At 38.0% G+C, this 17,731-nt stretch overlaps 1 protein-coding gene across 1 annotated transcript; it reads right to left on the reverse strand.

Annotated features, from left to right (window-relative positions):
- Nucleotides 1-7,183: 7,183 nt before the first annotated feature.
- Nucleotides 7,184-7,518, reverse strand: LOC123805204 (prothymosin alpha-like). The gene has a single exon (XM_045817698.1). It carries the CDS (start codon nucleotides 7,514-7,516, stop codon nucleotides 7,184-7,186), a length of 333 nt encoding a protein of 110 aa, XP_045673654.1. The 5' UTR covers nucleotides 7,517-7,518.
- Between the last annotated feature and the right edge of the window lie 10,213 nt (nucleotides 7,519-17,731).

Raw genomic sequence — 17,731 nt, forward strand, 5'->3', positions numbered from 1 at the left:
TTTGTTTATCTTTTCAAAGAACCAGCTCCTGGATTCATTGATCCTTAGAATTGTGCTTTTAGTCTCTATGTCATTTAATTATGCTTTGATCTTGGTTATTTCCTTCCTTCTGCTTGCTCTACGCTGTCTTTGTTTTTATTCTTTGAGTTCTTGTAGGCATAGGTTTAGGTTGTTTGTTTGAAATGTTTCTATCTTTTATAGGTAGGCCTGTATCACTATGAACTTCCCTCTCAGGACTGCCTTCACTGTGTCCCATAAGTTTTGGGATGCTGTGAGTTCATTTTCATATTTTTCCAGACCTTTTGATTTCTTCCGTAATTTCATTCTTGATACATTCACTGTTTAATAGCTTGCAATTCAGTCTCCATGATTTTGAGTGTTTTGGGTTTTTTCCCTTGGGGTTGCTTTCTAGCTTCAGTCCCTTGTGATCTAAGAAAATGCTTTGTATGATTTTAATTTTTTTTAATTTGTTGAGGCTTGTTTTGTGTCCTAGCATGTGGTCTATCTTTGAAAATGTTCCATGTGCATTTGAAAAGAAGGTATATTTAGCTTCTTTGGGATGGAGGGCTCTCTCTATATATATCAGTTAAGACCATTTCATCTAGGGCACTGTTAGTTTGCTATCATTTTACTGTACATGTTTTTTATCTTCTTTTTTTAAGATAAGTCCCTTTAACATTTCATAAAACAAGGGCCTAGTGATGATGAAGTCCTTTAATTTGACCTTATGTGAGAAGCACTTTATCTGCCCTTTTATTCTAAATGAAAGCTTTGCTGGATAGAGCAATCTTGGATGTAGGCCCTTGCCTTTCATAAGTTGGAATACATCTTTCCAGCCCCTTCTTGCCTGCAAGGTCTCTTTTGAGAAATCAGCTGACAGTCTGATGGGAACTCCTTTGTAGGTTACTGTCTCCTTCTCTCTTGCTGCTTCTAGGATTCTCTCCTTCATTTTTACCTTGGCTAATGTAATTATGATGGGCCTTGTTGTGTTTTTCCTTGGGTCCAGCTTTTTTGGGACTCTCTGAGCTGCCTGGACTTCCTGGTATTCTATTTCCTTTGCCAGATTGGGGAGTTCTTTTTTATTATTTCTTCAAATAACTTTCCCACTTGTTGTTCTTCCTCTTCCCCTTCTGGTACCCCTATCATTCAGATGTTGGAACGTGTAAAGATGTCCTGGCGGTTCCTAAGCCTCTCCTCATTTTTTTTTTGAATTCTTATTTTTCATTCTTTTTTGTTTGGTGTTTCTTTCTTCCTTCTGGTCCACTCCATTGATTTGAGTCCCAGTTTCCTCCCATCACTATTGGTTCCCTGTGCATTTTCCTTCATTTCACTTAGCATAGCCTTGATTTTCTCATCTAATTTGCGACCAATTTCAACCAATTCTTTGAGCATCCTGGTCACCAGTTCTTTGAACAGTCCATCTGATAAGTTGGCTATCTCTTGGTTGCTTAGTTGTATTTGCTGTGGAGCTTTGATCTGTTCTTCCATTTGGGCCATTTTTTTGTCTTGTCGTGCCTGTTACATATGAGGGGCAGAGCCTTAGGCGTTCACCAGGGCAAGGCAACCCCCAGCTGCTGGGTTGTGATGCTGTACATGGGGGTGGGGTCTGAGAGGGAACAATGGTGCTTGCTCCACTCTCTGTGGTTTCAGATCCTTCCACTGCTGCCCCCAAGTAAACTGGGCCTTTCTGCTGCTAATTCCCATGTGGGTGGGCTTGTGCACATTCTAGGACCCCGTGGGTCTCTCCAATGAACTCTCCTGTGAGGCTGGGTGTCTCTCCCTTTGCCTCATCCTCCACAGGTGTTTTCAATTCATGGCACGAGGCTCTATTTCTCAGCGCTGGGACCCTAAGCTGCATGGTCTGTCTCACTCCCTAATTTTGCCTCGTTTATCTATGTGCAAATGGGGCACTGCCTTGTCAGCCAGCCTCCTTGCATGCAATGCCGTGGTTCACAATCGCCACCTCACTGGGTGTGCCCATTGCCACGCCACACCCGGGGTCTTCCAGCTGCCTCCTGCACACCCAGGGTCCACCCACTGCAGTCTTGCGTGCCCAGGATGACTTACATGCCTGGTGCAACCACTTTATGTGCCACGACCCCTCTCCGCCTGGCTGCCCGACTCTTCCCCTCCTACTGGTTTAGATGAACGGGTCTATTTTAACTCCTTGGGTGTCCGACTTCCATACACTTCAACTTTCTATCAGTTCTAGTTCTTAGTTTGTCTCTAAATTGTTGTTGTCCTTATTTTCTTTGCACAAGGAGGCACGGTATGTCTACCTATGCCTCCATCTTCGCCAGAAGTTGGTTTAACTTCTTTACAGGAATAACTGTTGAAGTTCTTTTCCCATTTTTTAATTGGGTTGTTTGGTTTTTGTTGTTAAGTTGTAGGATATTTTTACATATATTCTGGATATTAATCCCTTATCAGATATATGATTCGCAAATACTTCCTCTTTATTTCATGGTTTGCATTTTCAGTCCGTTGCTGGTGTTCTTCATAGCACAAAATTTTAAATTTTGATTAAGTCCGATTTATCTTTTTGTTGTTGTTTTTGTGGCCTGTGCTTTTGTGGTTATAACCCCAAAATCATTGCCGAATACAATGTTATGAAACATTTCCCTTATGTTTTTTCCAAGAGTTTTATAGTTCTAACTCTTATGTTTAAATCTTCAATCCATTTAAGTTAATTTTTGTACATGATGTAAGGTAAGACTCTATCTTCATTCTTTTGCATGTGGGTATCCAGTTTTCCCAGCACTATTAGTTGAAGAGGCTGTCCTTATTCCAGTAAATGGTATTGGCACCCTTGTCAAAAATTATTTAACCATGTATATTAAAGTTTATTTCTGGACTATCTGTTATATACCATTGGTCTATAGGTCTGTCCTTGTTCCAGTAGCACACTGTTTTGATTACCATACCTTTGTAGTAAGTTTTGAAATCAGGAAGAATGAGACATCCAATTTTGTTCTTCTTTTTCTAGATTATTTTGGCCATTTGTGGTCTCATGAAATTTCACATGACTTTTAGGATGGGTCTTTATATTTCTGTGAAAAAAAATCTTGTGATTGCATTGAATCTGTAGATTGCTTTAGGAGAAAGTGTTTTTAAAAATTATTTTCACAAGTGATTGTGTTGTTTAACTCTTGTGTTTTACATGCTTGTACAAAGCACACTGTTTAATAAAGGTAAAGACAATAATAAGGATAAAAATCTGAACAACAATGTTTTAGATGGAAAGTCAGAGATCTTGGGCTCTGCAATATGGTTATAGATGCAGACTTTGTTCTTTTGCAACTCATTTGCATGTATTGTGTTGGTTTGCATCTGCTCTGTGACTCAAAAGACCTTTGAGATGCCTCAAAATGACTTAAAAGCCATTGGGAATTTTGATATTAGATGTAAATCTATAGGGCTATATGAAGAGACTTCATAGGAAAGCTTATTAATGGCTCATAATCTTGGTAATCAGTCACTCGATTTCATTAAAAACAAAGAAAATAAAATGGCCATATGTTTATTGACCTAATGATATGTCTGCTTTATCTAATGAAGCCATCTATAAAGTCTTGAGGACTATCTGGAAGAAATAGTTTAGAATGTTGAGAAGAAGTTTGAACAATGTGCTTCCCCCAAAGCTGAACTCAGCCATTCCAAACTTTCCATGGCTGGACAAGATATCTCCTGTTGACCATATTACTTTCTAATGACACCATGAATGTTTATAGCACCAACCTAAAGTTGAGAGGAGCCAGAAGGCAGCTGACACCCCCATCCTATTATCAGGCACTACTAAAACCTTACTTTTAGGAAATTCCTTACCTGTGTAACTGCTGTATCAAGTGGCTTTAAACAGCAAGCATTAATTACCTCACAATTTCTGGGGGTCAGGAACCTAGGAGAAGCTTAACTAGTTCTCCTGGTTCAGGGTTTCTCATGAGGCTGCAATCAAGGTACTAGTAAGGACTGTTGTTACCTCAAGACTCAACTGGGGAATAGTCTGCTTTCAAGCTACTTTGTTATAAGATTGTCATCCAGCAGGCCTTTAGTTAATATGTTTACACATAGACCATTGGAATGGAATCAAGAGCCCAGAAATAAACTCATGCATTTATAGTCAATTAATACTTGACAATGAAGCCAAGAATACTCAATGGAGAAAAAGACAATCCCTTCTTAGTAAATCTCTTCTTAATAAATGGTGTTGAGAAAATGGATATTCATATGCAAAAGAATGAAACTAGACTTCTATCTTACATTACCCCCAAATTTAACGTGAAATGGATTAAAAACTTAAATGTAAATCAAAACCATAAAACTTCTAGAAGAAAACATGGGTAAAAGCTCCTCAACATTGTTCTTGGCAATGACTTTTTAGATATGACACCTAAGGAACAAACAAGTAAAAATAAACAAGTAGGACAACATTAAACTAAAGGTTTCTTCACAGCCAAGGAATAAATCAACAAAATGAAAAGGCAACCAACAGAAAAGAAAATATATGTGTATCACATATTTGATAGTAGGTTAATACCCAAAATATATAAGGAACACATACAACTCAATAGAACAAAAACAGACAATCCAATTTGAAAATGGGGAAAGAACCTATATAGACATTTTTCTAAAGAAGATATTCAAGGGGCCAACAGGTATATGAAAAGGTGCTCAACATCACTAATCATCAGGGAAATGCAAGTGAAAACCACAATGAGCTATCACCTCAGACTGGTTAGGATGACTACTATTAAAAAGACAAGAGAAACAAGTGCTGGTGAGGATGTGGAGAAAAGGGAACCCGTGTACACCATTGGTAGGAATGTAAATTGATAGTCATTATGAAAAAAAAAGTATAAAATTTCCACAGAATTAAAAATAAAACTACTATATGATCTAGCAATTTGACTTCTGAGTTTATATCCAAAGAAAATGAAATCACTATCTTGAATGGGTGTTTTCACCCTCATGTTCATTGCAGCATTATTTACAATAGGCAAGACATGGATACAACTTAAGTGTATATTGTTGGATGAGTGGATTAAAAATGTAATGTATGTAAATATTATTAAACTATAAAAAAGGAATGCTGCTATTTGTGACAACATGGATGAATCCTGAGGGCATTATGCCAAGTGAAATAAGTCTGAAAAAGGAAAACAAGTACTGTTTTATCTCCTTTATACGCAGAATCTAAAGAAACTGAAATCATTGCAGCAGAGAACATATTGGTGGTTGCCAGAAGAAGCAGGTGGAGGGTTGGTAGAAATGGGTACAAATTTTAAGTTATAAGATAAATAAGTTGTAAGAATGTAATGTACAGCATAACTATAGTTAATACTGTATTACATATTTGAAAGTGGCTAAGAGTAGATTTTTAAAGTTCTCATTACAAGAAAAATGTTATAATTATATAAGATGATGGATGTTAACTAATCTTATTGTGGTAATCATTTGGCAATATATTTATTTGAGGTCTGTCTGGAAAAAGTCCACCCATTATTACTATAATGAGAATTGTTTGTGCAACACAGATGTGACCTGGCAGCCAAGGAGAGTGGACTGGAATGTGCATGCATGAACAATGACAACTTCACTGTGCCAGTCAGTGGGGGTGTAAGTACTATGTGGCTGTCACATTCAAAATGACTGAGCAAGTAGAGCAACAAATCTACATCAAATTCTGCATTAAGGTTGAACATTCTTCCGTGAAAACTATTTGGATGATTCAGAAGGCCACAGCTATGGGCAATTGGTGATGAGCAGCTTCATCATGACAACATACCTGCTCATGCATTATTTCTTGTGCAGAATTTTTGGGCAAAACATCAAATCACCCAGGTGACTCAGTCCCCCTATAGGTCATATTTGGCACTCTGTGACTTCTGGATTTTTCCAAAACTAAAATCACCTTTGAAATGGAAGAGATTTCAGACTGTCAATGAGATTCAAGAAAATATAACAGGACAGCTGTTGACAATTGGGAGAGCTGTGTGAGGTCCCAAAGTGCCTACTTTGAAGGGGACTGAGGCATCATTATCCTGTGTACAGTGTTTCTTGTATCTCGTATCTTCTTCAATAAATGTCTCCTTTTTTCATATTACATGGCTGGATAGCTTCTGGACAGAAGTTATATATCAAATTATTTTTATGTGCACCTTAAACTAATATAATGTTACATATCAATATAACTGGGTAAAATAAAAAAATAAACACTAAATTTCACTGGAAAAAATCAGAGGCTTAGAGGTGATTTTATACCTGACTTTGTTAGAGATGAGTCAAAAGTGAAGTTGCCAGCTTTATGTAATGGGCTTGAAATTTTTGTTCTTGCAGAAAAACACCATTTTAACTCTCAACACAGGGGTAAGAGCAGGCTGAAAAATCACATTGCCAAAAAGATTTTCTTTCTTTCTTTCTTTCTTCCTATCTTTCTTTCTTTCTTTCTTAGTTTTTTCCTTCTTTCTTTTTTTGTTAAAATAACTCAGCAAAATAAAATTCTGGTTTATTGTTGAACAACACTGTTTCACACATACATCAAACAGGCCAAATAAATAAATAAATAAATAAACAGCAAATTCATAGACCAAAAAAAAAGGGATAAAAACAACCTTTTATCTTTGGCCATTTTAACCATCTCGCACAAACCAACTACTTATAGTACAGCTAAGTACATACACAAAAAGGTACTGGAATGCTTGGAATAAGATTGTTATTTTGCTGTTGTTTTTGCTTTCGTTTACAAGGGTTTTTTTCTCCTTTGAGATTATAGTGAACATGGTCACACCACAAGTAAAGTGGGAAGTAGGATAGAGAATGCTCCAAAGGCTCCAAAGGCTGGTTTGGTCATTCCAAGATCATTAAAAATGGCTGACCCCTAACAATATGTACAAAAATATAAATTGCAGATAAAAGTACAAACCAATTTTCCTTTTTAAAGTACTTTTAAGAAAAAAGCAGGGCCTTGGAAGTTTTGGGGTTTTGCCTCCACTGTTGCAAATTCACGTTGTGCTTTTGGTTGGGTGGTAAAGAGAGCACATGTCATCTGCAGGTGGCGCTGCCTGCCTGTGGGCAGGGGAAACTCGCTACTCCAAGATGACCATGTTTAGATTCTGAGACGGGAAGTGTAGGGTGAATAGGTCATGGCAGCTTTTTTTAAGTTTAACTTTTCCTTTTTTGCTGTCTATTCATCCTCATCAGTCTCCTTCTTCTTGGTGTCAACATCATCATCCTTGTCATCTTCAGCTGCCTGTTTGCCTGTAGCTGCCTCAGTCTCCTCATCTTCATCTCCATCCTCTTCCTCACTATCACCTTCCTCCTCCTCTGCTCCTCCTTCTTCCTTTTTTCCATCTACCTCCTTGTCAGCCTCCTGCTCCCCATTTTCCTTATTAGCGTTGCCATTAGCAGGTGCATCTCTTCCATTCTCTGCCTCCTCCACAATTTCCTTCTTCTCCTTTAAGTCCTTGGTGGTGATCTCGGAGCTGGCATCCAAGGCCGTGTCTGACATGGTGGGCATGCCAGTGATCCTATGCAGGGGATTTTTTAAAAAGAGGGAGTTCGAGGACTCTGGCAAAAATGCTGCGGAAGCCTGTGGCCACTGAAGAGGTGTGCGGTGGAGGTCGCCACAGTGAGTTGAGAGGCAGACACAGGAACAGTGGAAAGATGGCTTTTCAGAGCAGCCTGTTAGGTGAAGATTTTCAAAATTATCTTACTAAATAGAACAAATTCTTGCCCATCTGTCTTGCCCTAAACTAAAAGGGGAAGAATGGTCAGAATGACATCTTGATATTTTCTCTGGTTCCCAGGGTTCTAAGATACTATTGTTTAACCAATCTCTTCGGCAAGTGGTGGTGATGAGCTTAGGACTAGAAAACTTCAACTAGAGAGACTCAGTGCCCCTGGAGCAACTCCTGAACACAATCTGTAACATTTGAAATCAATCATTCATGAAGGGCAAGGCCAACTGTGAGGTAGAAAATAGCAAGTGGACACCTTGTGCCCATTTGTGGAGCCTTTTAAAGGAAGGAGATACTAAAAGGGTGCATTTACCACAGCATAATTATTCAGGCTGATAAGAGTAACAAAGGGACCACTGTTGGTAGGGTTGACAACCTGCAAGTGGGGGCTTAGAGCTGGATTTCCTCCAGTGTCTCAAGGCTGCTAAAAGATTGAATCATTAAGAGTTTATGGCCTCATGCAGCTCTTTTAAGCCAGTTCCATACTTGATGCTGGCCTCAACTTCAAGCTGCCACAGGTTCTTTTATCCCCCAGGAACTGTGGCTTGGGCAGAACAAGAGAGGCTGCTCTTTTGGAAGGAGAAGGGCCTGGGGCTTAAAGATGGAATTGCAAGAGAAAGGGTTTATCAAACCAAATGAGCTGCCTGTGGTGCTGCTGTCACTGCCATTGTTGCCACAAATGCTCATATGCTGTTGCTGTTCTCAAGCAACAGACTGCATGGGGTGTACTCACATCAAAAAGAAAGGCCTTGCTCTGAATAGCACAGAGTGGTACCAAGTAAGAAAATTCAATCCTAACCCCCCTTCTTGGACAGAAGTTGACTGAAGAGTGAGGAAGATAGGGCCTTTGAAGGGGTTAATTAGTCATTCAGAAGCAAAGCAAAGATTTACCTTTGACCTGAAGTATACCATATCAGAGGACCACTATGCCTTAGACCCAGAAACCTAAAGTCCTTGGCCTTTGTTCTTGAATGCTACCTTTTAAAAGTGTGTGGGACAAGCAGATATCTTAGGGAAAAATAATAAGTATGTCACTAAATCCCAGATATTTTAAGGCCATGGGTCCCCACTAGAAACTAATTTCCAATAATTCATTCAACAATTTTTGAATGCCTACTATATGCCAGGAACTGTCTTAGACCAGTTGAACATAACAGTAAACATGGCAGACAAATATTTCTACCCTCATGGAGCTTATACTATAATGGGGGGTTGACAGACCATAAAGAAGATAACTTATTAAATAAATACTGTGCCAAATGATGGTTAATGCTATAAAGAAAAGAAAAGCAGAGTTGGGAAGGATAGGAAGTATCAAGCTTGGCATTGGGGGTTCATGATTTCAGATGGGCCAGGGAAGATCTCATGGAGAAGGGTATATTTGAGCAGAGACTTGAAGAAAGTGAGGGGAAGAATCATGTGACTACCTATGTGAAGATATGTGCTAAGGCTTGGTATAGTTGAAGAACAGCAAGTATGCTAGTGCATTTGAAATGATGTGAAGAAAGAGTAGTGTGGTAAGAGTTGAGGCCGAAGAGGTAACAGGGGCCAAATGGTGAAGTGTATTACAAACTAAGGATTTGAATTTCATCATAAGTGACATGGGAAGCAATTGGAAAGTTTTCAGTAAAAGAGTAATATAATCTTATTTAGGTTTTAAAATAATGGTTCTGGTTGTTACTTAGAGTAGCCTATAAGACATCAAGGATGGAAGTGGGAAAATCATTGGGAAGGAGTTGTCACAATCTAGGCAAGAAAGTATGATGACTTGGGCCAGTGAGGTAGTGGTGGAAAGATGAGATGTGGTCAAGTTCTAATATATTTGGAAAGTAAGCTGACTAAATTTGTTGATGGATTGGATGTGGATGTGTAAAGAAGGAAAGTTAAAGATTAAAAATTACTGCTCAGCTATTATGGATCACTTGGAGCATTTCCCCATGCACTGAAAGGTCACAGGTTCGATTCCCAGTCAGAGCACCTGCCTAGGTTGCAGGTTCAAGCCCCAGATGGGGTACATGTGGGAGGCAACCAATGGATGTTCTCTCTTTCTCTCTCTCTCTCCCTTCTGATTGCAAGGCTTTAGGCCTAAGCAATCAGAAGGATCAAATTGCCAGCAACCAAGATAGAAAAGACACATAGATAAGCAAATTTGAGAGGTGGGAAGACAGCAGAGTTTGATAATTAATGAATTTGGATTTGCTCAGGTCTTGAGGCACGTTAAAAAAAAAGGTAGCAAAGAAGAGCAAAGTAGGAGCAATCACAATACCTGATACCAAACTGTATTACAAGGCCACAGTAATCGAAACAGCCTGGTACTGGCATAAAAACAGGCACATGGACCAATGGAACAGAACAGAGAGCCCAGAAATACACCCAAGTCTCTATGGTCAATTAATACTCAACAAAGGGGGCAGCAACATAAAATGGAGTAACAATGGCCTCTTCAACAAATGGTGTTGGGAGAACTGGTCAGCTACATGCAAAAAAATGAAACTCGAGCACCAACTTATACCATACACAAAAATAAATTCAAGGTGGATAAAATATTTAAATATAAGTCGTGACACCATTAAAGTCCTAAAGGAGAACATAGGCAGGAAAATCTCAGATATTCCATGCAGCAACATTTTTACTGATATGTCCCCTAGAGCAAGGGACATAAAGGAAAGAATAAACAAATGGGATCTCATCAAATTAAAAAGTTTCTGCATGGCTAAAGAAAACAGTATTAAAATAGAAAGAGAACCAACCATATGGGAAAACATATTTGCCAATGACACCTCAGACAAGGGCTTAATCTCCAAAATACATAAAGAACTCACATGACTCCACTCTAAGAAGACAAGCAACCCAATTAAGAAATGGGCAAAGGACTTGAACAGACACTTCTCCAAGGAGGGCATACAGAGGATCCAGAGACACATAAAAAGATGCTCAGTATCACTAGCTATCAGAGAGATGCAAATTAAAACCACAATGAGATACCACTTCACACCAGTCAGAATGGTCACCATAAAAAAAGCAACAAACAACAAGTGTTGGAGAGGTTATGGAGCAAAGGGAACCCTTGTGCACTGTGCACTGTTGGTGGGATTGCAGACTGGTACAACCACTATGAAGAACAGTATGGAATTTTCTCAGAAAACTAAAAATGGATCTTCCTTTTGACCCAGCAGTTCCACTGCTAGGATTATATCCTTAGAACCCTGAAATACCAATCCAAAAGAACCTGTGCACCCCAATGTTCATAGCAGCACAATTTACAATAACCAAGTGTTGGAAGCAACCTAGGGCCCCATCAGTAAATGAATGGATCAAAAAACTATGGTACATTTACACAATGGAATTCTATGCAGCAGAAAGAAAGGAGGAGCTCCTACCCTTTGCAACAGCATGGATGGAACTGGTAAGCATTATGCTAAGTGAAATAAGCCAGGCAGTGAAAGACAAATAGCATATGATCTCACCTTTAAGAGGAACCTAAACAACAAAACAAAGAAACAAGCAAAATATAACTTAAGACACTGAAATAGAGAACAGGCTGACAAGAGGGGAGAGGGGAGGGAACTTCAGGGGAAAAGGGGAAGGGTTTACAGGAACAAGTATAAAGGACACATGGACAAAAACTAGGGGCATTGGAAATGGGAGGGAGATGGGGAGGGCTGGGGGTTTGGCTGGGATGGGAGTAAAAGACAGAAAACTGTACTTGAACAACAATTAAATAAAAAAATAAAAATAAAATAAAGTTTTGACTGACAATGAAAAAAAAAGGTAGCAGCTGGTGGCTGCACTGGATAGGCCATGGAAAAAATGGATTGGAAAAACTTCAATATAGCCTTAGCTAGAGCTGGTTGGTGGTGTTTTGAGGAAACTGACCCTGTTAGACCTGAGCTTCCCTTCTTCTGCATCTCCCTTCTGCCCAAAACTCAGTGTCTGCACTGCCCCATTCAGTTCTACCCTGCTTGGTCAGTCCCTGATGTCTAGTCTAAGCATTAATAAACATTCTGTAAAGGGCTGGGTAATAAATATTTTAGGCTTTGTGTGCCAATTAGCCTCTCTTGCAGCCACTTAACTCTGCCACTGTAATACATATATATATATATGTGTGTGTGTATATATATATGTATATATGTATATATGTATATATATGTATATATACATATATATGTATATATATATATATGTGTGTGTGTGTGTGTATATATATATATAAGTAGTCATAGGCAATATATAAATAAATGAGCATGGTTGTGTTCCAATAAAACTCTATTTTCAAAGTGGACCATGACCTTATTCGGCTCATGAGCTGTAGTTTGCCATCTCCTGCTCTAGAACTGTGATGAGCTACTCACAGAAACACAGGCCTCATGACCAACCAATGCTGTGAAACACTTATAATCTAATTTCAAGGTGATACATTAGAAAGGCATCTTTCAGTAACCATCCCTCAAACATAGCTACATATTAATGTTTAAGTACAGAACCAAAGCTCTCATTGGTAACTATTTACTCTATAAAGTGAATAATCCAAGTTGGTACTAAATAAAACTCTCTTCATTTAAAGTATGTAAAAATAAAGGTAGCTCATGAGCATTTTATTTTTTTCTCAATTGGCCTTCATTTTTTAAAAATTACTGGCAACTGTCCTAGGACTATCTCTCTTCTCCCCAAGCCAACCAAGTGGTCCCAAGTTTTGTCCTCTGCAGGGCCCTGCCAGATGACTAATCTTGTTATAAATTGTTAACGGCTCTTACTTCCCAGAAATTTTACAATTCAACCCTACTTTTGAGAATTTGGCAACAAATAGCCTATCTTTTCTGCATCAACCCAAGTTTTTTTTGTCACAATTACCCAGATCTAAGTGTGTAGAACATTTTAGCTCACATGAATGATAAGTGGAACTTGGTGGACCTCTGTCAGATGGGCTGTTGTAATGAGCATATTTGAATAATGTTTTTTACTTATGAAAAAATCTTAGATATATTAAAAGATATAGAGGGAGGATTCAAGATGGTGGATAGAAAAATGTAAGGAATGCCCTACTCAGAACCCATCTTAATAAATGAAATAAAGATATAGTTGAAGTCCTTTGTGTGCTCCTCCCTGATCTCATTTTCCTCCCTTTTTTCCCCAGAAGTAAATAACCCCTATCTTGAAGATGATTGCATCCTTTCTTTGTACTTTTACTACATATAAATGTGTGTGTGTGTGTGTGTGTGTGTGTGTGTGTGTGTATCTCCCTAAGCAATATATAGTATTACTTTGCATGTTGGTAACCATTGTATCAATGATATAATGATATAAATATGTTTTCGAGTAGAAACCACATTTGATACATGTGCTTCACATTCATTCATTTGCACTATTTTATATTCTGCCATTGTAAGACTATACCACACTTTATCCATACACCCATCAATCATTTCTTATCCTGGTTCCAGTTTTACACATTATTTCAAATGATAGCACAATAAGCATTTTAGTTTAGTCTCCTGGAGCCATATGTGAGAGGTCAAATACTTCTATTTTGGTGAACTCCTCAACCAATGTTCATGGAACTCCACTCTCTGGTGGACCTAGTAACCAAAATACTCAAAGGACTTCAGAATTCTTTTTTCTCATTGTGGGTGAGCAAATAATTTTGACATAAACTAATATGACCAAGCTAGGAGAAGCTGAAAGGACGAGATCTAGGTCACCTTTAGACTTAATTCTCAGTTCTGCATGTTCAGAGTCAAAGCAAAATATTTTTGATTGGCCACAAGCTCTTTTTGTCTGACCTGTTGGATTCACATGCATTGGTGATGGAAGACTTAAACAGTCAATAAGATTCAGGTTGCAATGTCACTCCATCAAGAATCATATATAACAGGAAATTTCCAGATGGTCAAGTAAAACCCAAGATGTCTTACAGTACATAGAAGGTGAAAATGTGCTTCTATTGCTTAGGATGAGGCTGCATTTTTTAAAAAGTGAGTCAACTAGGTAAAAAATATTAAGTGAATAATAGGACAGATGGTTAATGGATACTGGCAAAAATAGTGAAGGTGGGATGTAAATGAGTGATACTTGGAAAATACTTATGTAGGTAATTTTTTTTTCCTTCCAAGGAGTCTGAAGAAATGGCCCAGGAGTTCTGAAACCAATCTGAATATCATTTAAAGATATATGTAAACAGCCTTTATTTATGTATTTCAGTTGGTTGGTTGTGATCTCACAAAATGAAAGGCTGTCATTTCGATTCCCAATCAGGACACATGCCTAGGTTTCAGGTTCAGTTCCCAGACAGGGCATGTATGGGAAGCAACTGATCTATGTTTCTCTCTCACATGGATGTTTTTCTCTTCCTCTCTTCCTCTCTCCCCTCCATTCTCTCTAAAAATAAATAAAATCTTTTTCAAAAGGTAATTGTAAACAGCTCACAATCTGTAACTAAAAAACATAACCAAAAACAATGCATACATTCAAAAAGGTTACATATGATAAATTTTAACCCATTCAAGACCAGCAGTGCGTTAACTTGAGCCACTCAGTAGATTCATCTTTTTTGTACAGAACTCAAACTTCATTTACCATTCAGTTTAATCAAAGAACATACCATAACTTGTAGTGTGCTGTTGGATGAAGGAATAAAAACTATTACCGTTTGCAAATATTTATCTTGTGAGTCAGAATATTTTCACTAATGTTCAACCAAAAATAAATTACAGAAATGGACTGATATAACTACATCATAACTCCTGATTTCAAATATTTGTGCTTATTAAAACAGTTGTATATATATTAATATTTCCTTATAATAAGTACATGTGTTTGGGTAAATAAATTTATATTAATCAATTACTACTTTTACCTGTTTTATAAATAGAAGCCTTGTATAGAACTTTATTCGAAAAGGGGGCTTCATTAATAAACAAGCTTGAAAACTAATGGTGGAAATGAAGCAGCCAATTGAATTACTAATTTTTCACTATCACAATCTATTGGGATTTCATATGAAATGAAAGAGAGGGAGATCATTCTTAACAATGAGTTAATACTTCCTGTATCAGTCAGAATAGGTGAGATTACATTGTAGTAAAAAATAATTCCTAAATTTCAATTGTGAATTACAAAATATTATTTCATACTCATGCTATGTGTTCATTCTAGCTTGGCTGAACCTCTTTTCCATATAATTTTCACTCCAGGACCCAGACTTATCGATCACTGGTCTATATGGAACACTGCAGTTGGCACAGCAGAGGGAAAAGGGAACATGAGCACACACTGGCACTTAAAGCTTCTGCCTGTGTGTGACACATGCCATATTTTCTCATATTGCACTGGTCAAACCACATTGCATGACTATGCCTGAGTTCAAAATAGACATTTGTAATCATTCCACAAGGAGGGACACTGCAAGGAGGGACACTGCAAGAAGGAACACAAAATATAGGTAAACAGTGCTACAATAAACTATATTTATTTGTGCCAGGCCCTCTTCACTTATGCTTTATAATAATCCTATTAGGGGGCACTATAATTACTCCATTCTGAAGGTAAAGAATTAGAGGCCTAGAGATTTTTGTGACTTGCTAAGGATCACACAGTTGAGTAGTACCCAAACTAGGAATTAGAATGTAACCAGTCTGACTGAGCCTATGTCCTTAAACACCATGCTACACTGCTTAGGTTGAGTTTCCTGTCAAATCGTGGGTACTACTCTTCAGCCCTATCCTACAGTTGGCATTTTAAATAAGTTGTGATATTACACCAAAGACTGTGACCCCAGAAGGGCAGTCAGTTATAATTCCATAGCCTCCTTAAGGTACTAATGTATGAATTCCACAAAAACAGTTCTGGTCATTTTCAAAAATAAAAGTCAAACACATTCAAAATAGTCATAGTTTATTTCAGCTTTTTTTTAAGTAAAAAGATACTTCTGTATATTTATAGATTTCTTTCAGCCCTGAAATTAAGCATAACCTGTAATTTAATTTTCACCTTTTTAAGGATATAAATAGCCACCAAAGGTATGGGCTCACCTAAGCCTGCCTTCAGGATTTGTCCTAATTTATATTTTTTAAAAAGGGACCCCAAAGCAAGGACACACTCATTGGGAAGATTTACTAAAGAAGGATTCACTAGCCTTAGAATGAGACAATCTCTATTCTTGGGCATAATACCACTAATATTGCAGCTTCTGTGGGGAGCCAAGACCTGAGACTTTGTACAGAGTCTAATGAATTCTTGGCTGTGGGGTCCTGAATTTCAAAACTTCAGCTGCCTTCTGCACTGATGAAATTTCAGCCCAGTTAGTTGTTTCTTTGCTAATTGACTTTGGTCCTAGGGATGTCATATCTGAACAAAATCTCAAGTCTTGGGTCCACCCAGAAGCTGCAGTACTAATGGCATTTAAAAACATTTTCACCAATGATACATCTGATAAGGGGTTAATAACAAAAATTTATAAAGAACTTATAAATCTCAACACCAAAAAAGCATATAATCTAATGAAAAAAATGGGCAAAGGGCCTGAATAAACACTTCTCTAAAGACGACAAACAGATGGCCAATAGACATATGAAAAGATGCTCAATGTCATTAATCATCAGAAAAATGCAAATTAAAACCACAATAAGATGTCGCCTCACACTTGTCAGAATGGCTATTATCAGTAAATCAGCAAACAGTAAGTGCTGGCAAGAATGTGGAGAAAAGGGAACCCTCATGTGCTGTTGGTGGGAATGCAGACTGGTGCAGCCACTATGGAAAATATTAATGAGCTCCCTTTAAAAAATTTAAAGTGGAACTTCCTTTTGACCCAGTGTTCCCACTTCTGGGAATATATCCTAAGAATACCACAACACCAAGTCAAAAGAATATATGCACCCCTATGATCATAGCAGTGTTATTTACAATAGCCAGCATCTGGAAACAGCCCAAGTGCCCAACAGTACATGAGTGGATAAAAAAAGCAGCGGTACATTTACACATGGTTATAAAAAAGAAGAAAATGTTATCTTTTGTGACAGCATGGATGGACCTGGATATTATTAAGCTAACTGAAATAAGCCAGTCAGAGAAAGACTAATACTTATGACCTCACTTACATGAGGAATCTAATGAACACAATAAACTGACAAGCAAAATAGAAACAGAGGCATGGACACATGAAATCGACTGACAGCTGTCAGAGTGAAGTGGTGAGGAAGGGGCTGGATGAAAAAAAGGTGAAGGTATTAGCCAAATAACATATATCCATAATCCATGGACACAGACAACAGTGTGGTGAAGGTCAGAGGGATGGGGGGCAGGGACTGGATGGAGGTGGGCAAAGTGTGTGTGAGAGGGTAGAGACATCTATAATAATGTCAACAATATTTTTTAATTCCTATGGATAAATTCCATAGCCATAATAACAATCTCTGGACCTGTCCTGCCTCATTTTCTAATAGTGTGCCTTTTCCTAGAACAATTATAGACTTCCAAGCAGGTAAGTAAAGAATAGAAAAATCTGTTCTTAATATAAAATCTGAAAAAATATTTCAGTTGTGCATACCTTCGCTTTAACTCATTTTGTCTTAGTGACTACCCCATGAGGGAGCTACTCAGATTAACTTGACTTTATAAATGAGTAAACTAAAATTTAGAAAGTTGTGGTAATTGTCCCTGCTCCCAGAAGGCAGATTGTATCTTTTCTCTATATTTCCAGCACTTCACATAGTACCTGGCACATACTTAATGCTCAGGAAATAGTTGAATGCATGAATAAATGTGCAAGAAATTGCTTCATTTCACACTATATGCAAGTCATTTTGCTACACCCCTGCTATGTTTTCACCCATCTCATCCCTCATCCCTCATACTGGGCCACCATCACTGTTTGATACCTTTTCTACAACTTACAGTGAAATGGCAGTGGAAGAAGGTGGTTGCCTAGCCAGTCAAATTCAAATTCTTTGTTCCTACATTTGCCTTTAGGAAGCAAACAAAGTAATGCAATCCCGGAG

The sequence above is a fragment of the Phyllostomus hastatus genome, unplaced genomic scaffold (assembly GCF_019186645.2).
Source record: "Phyllostomus hastatus isolate PE091 unplaced genomic scaffold, TTU_PhHast_1.1 phas_scaffold_28, whole genome shotgun sequence".
NCBI lineage: Eukaryota > Metazoa > Chordata > Mammalia > Chiroptera > Phyllostomidae > Phyllostomus > Phyllostomus hastatus.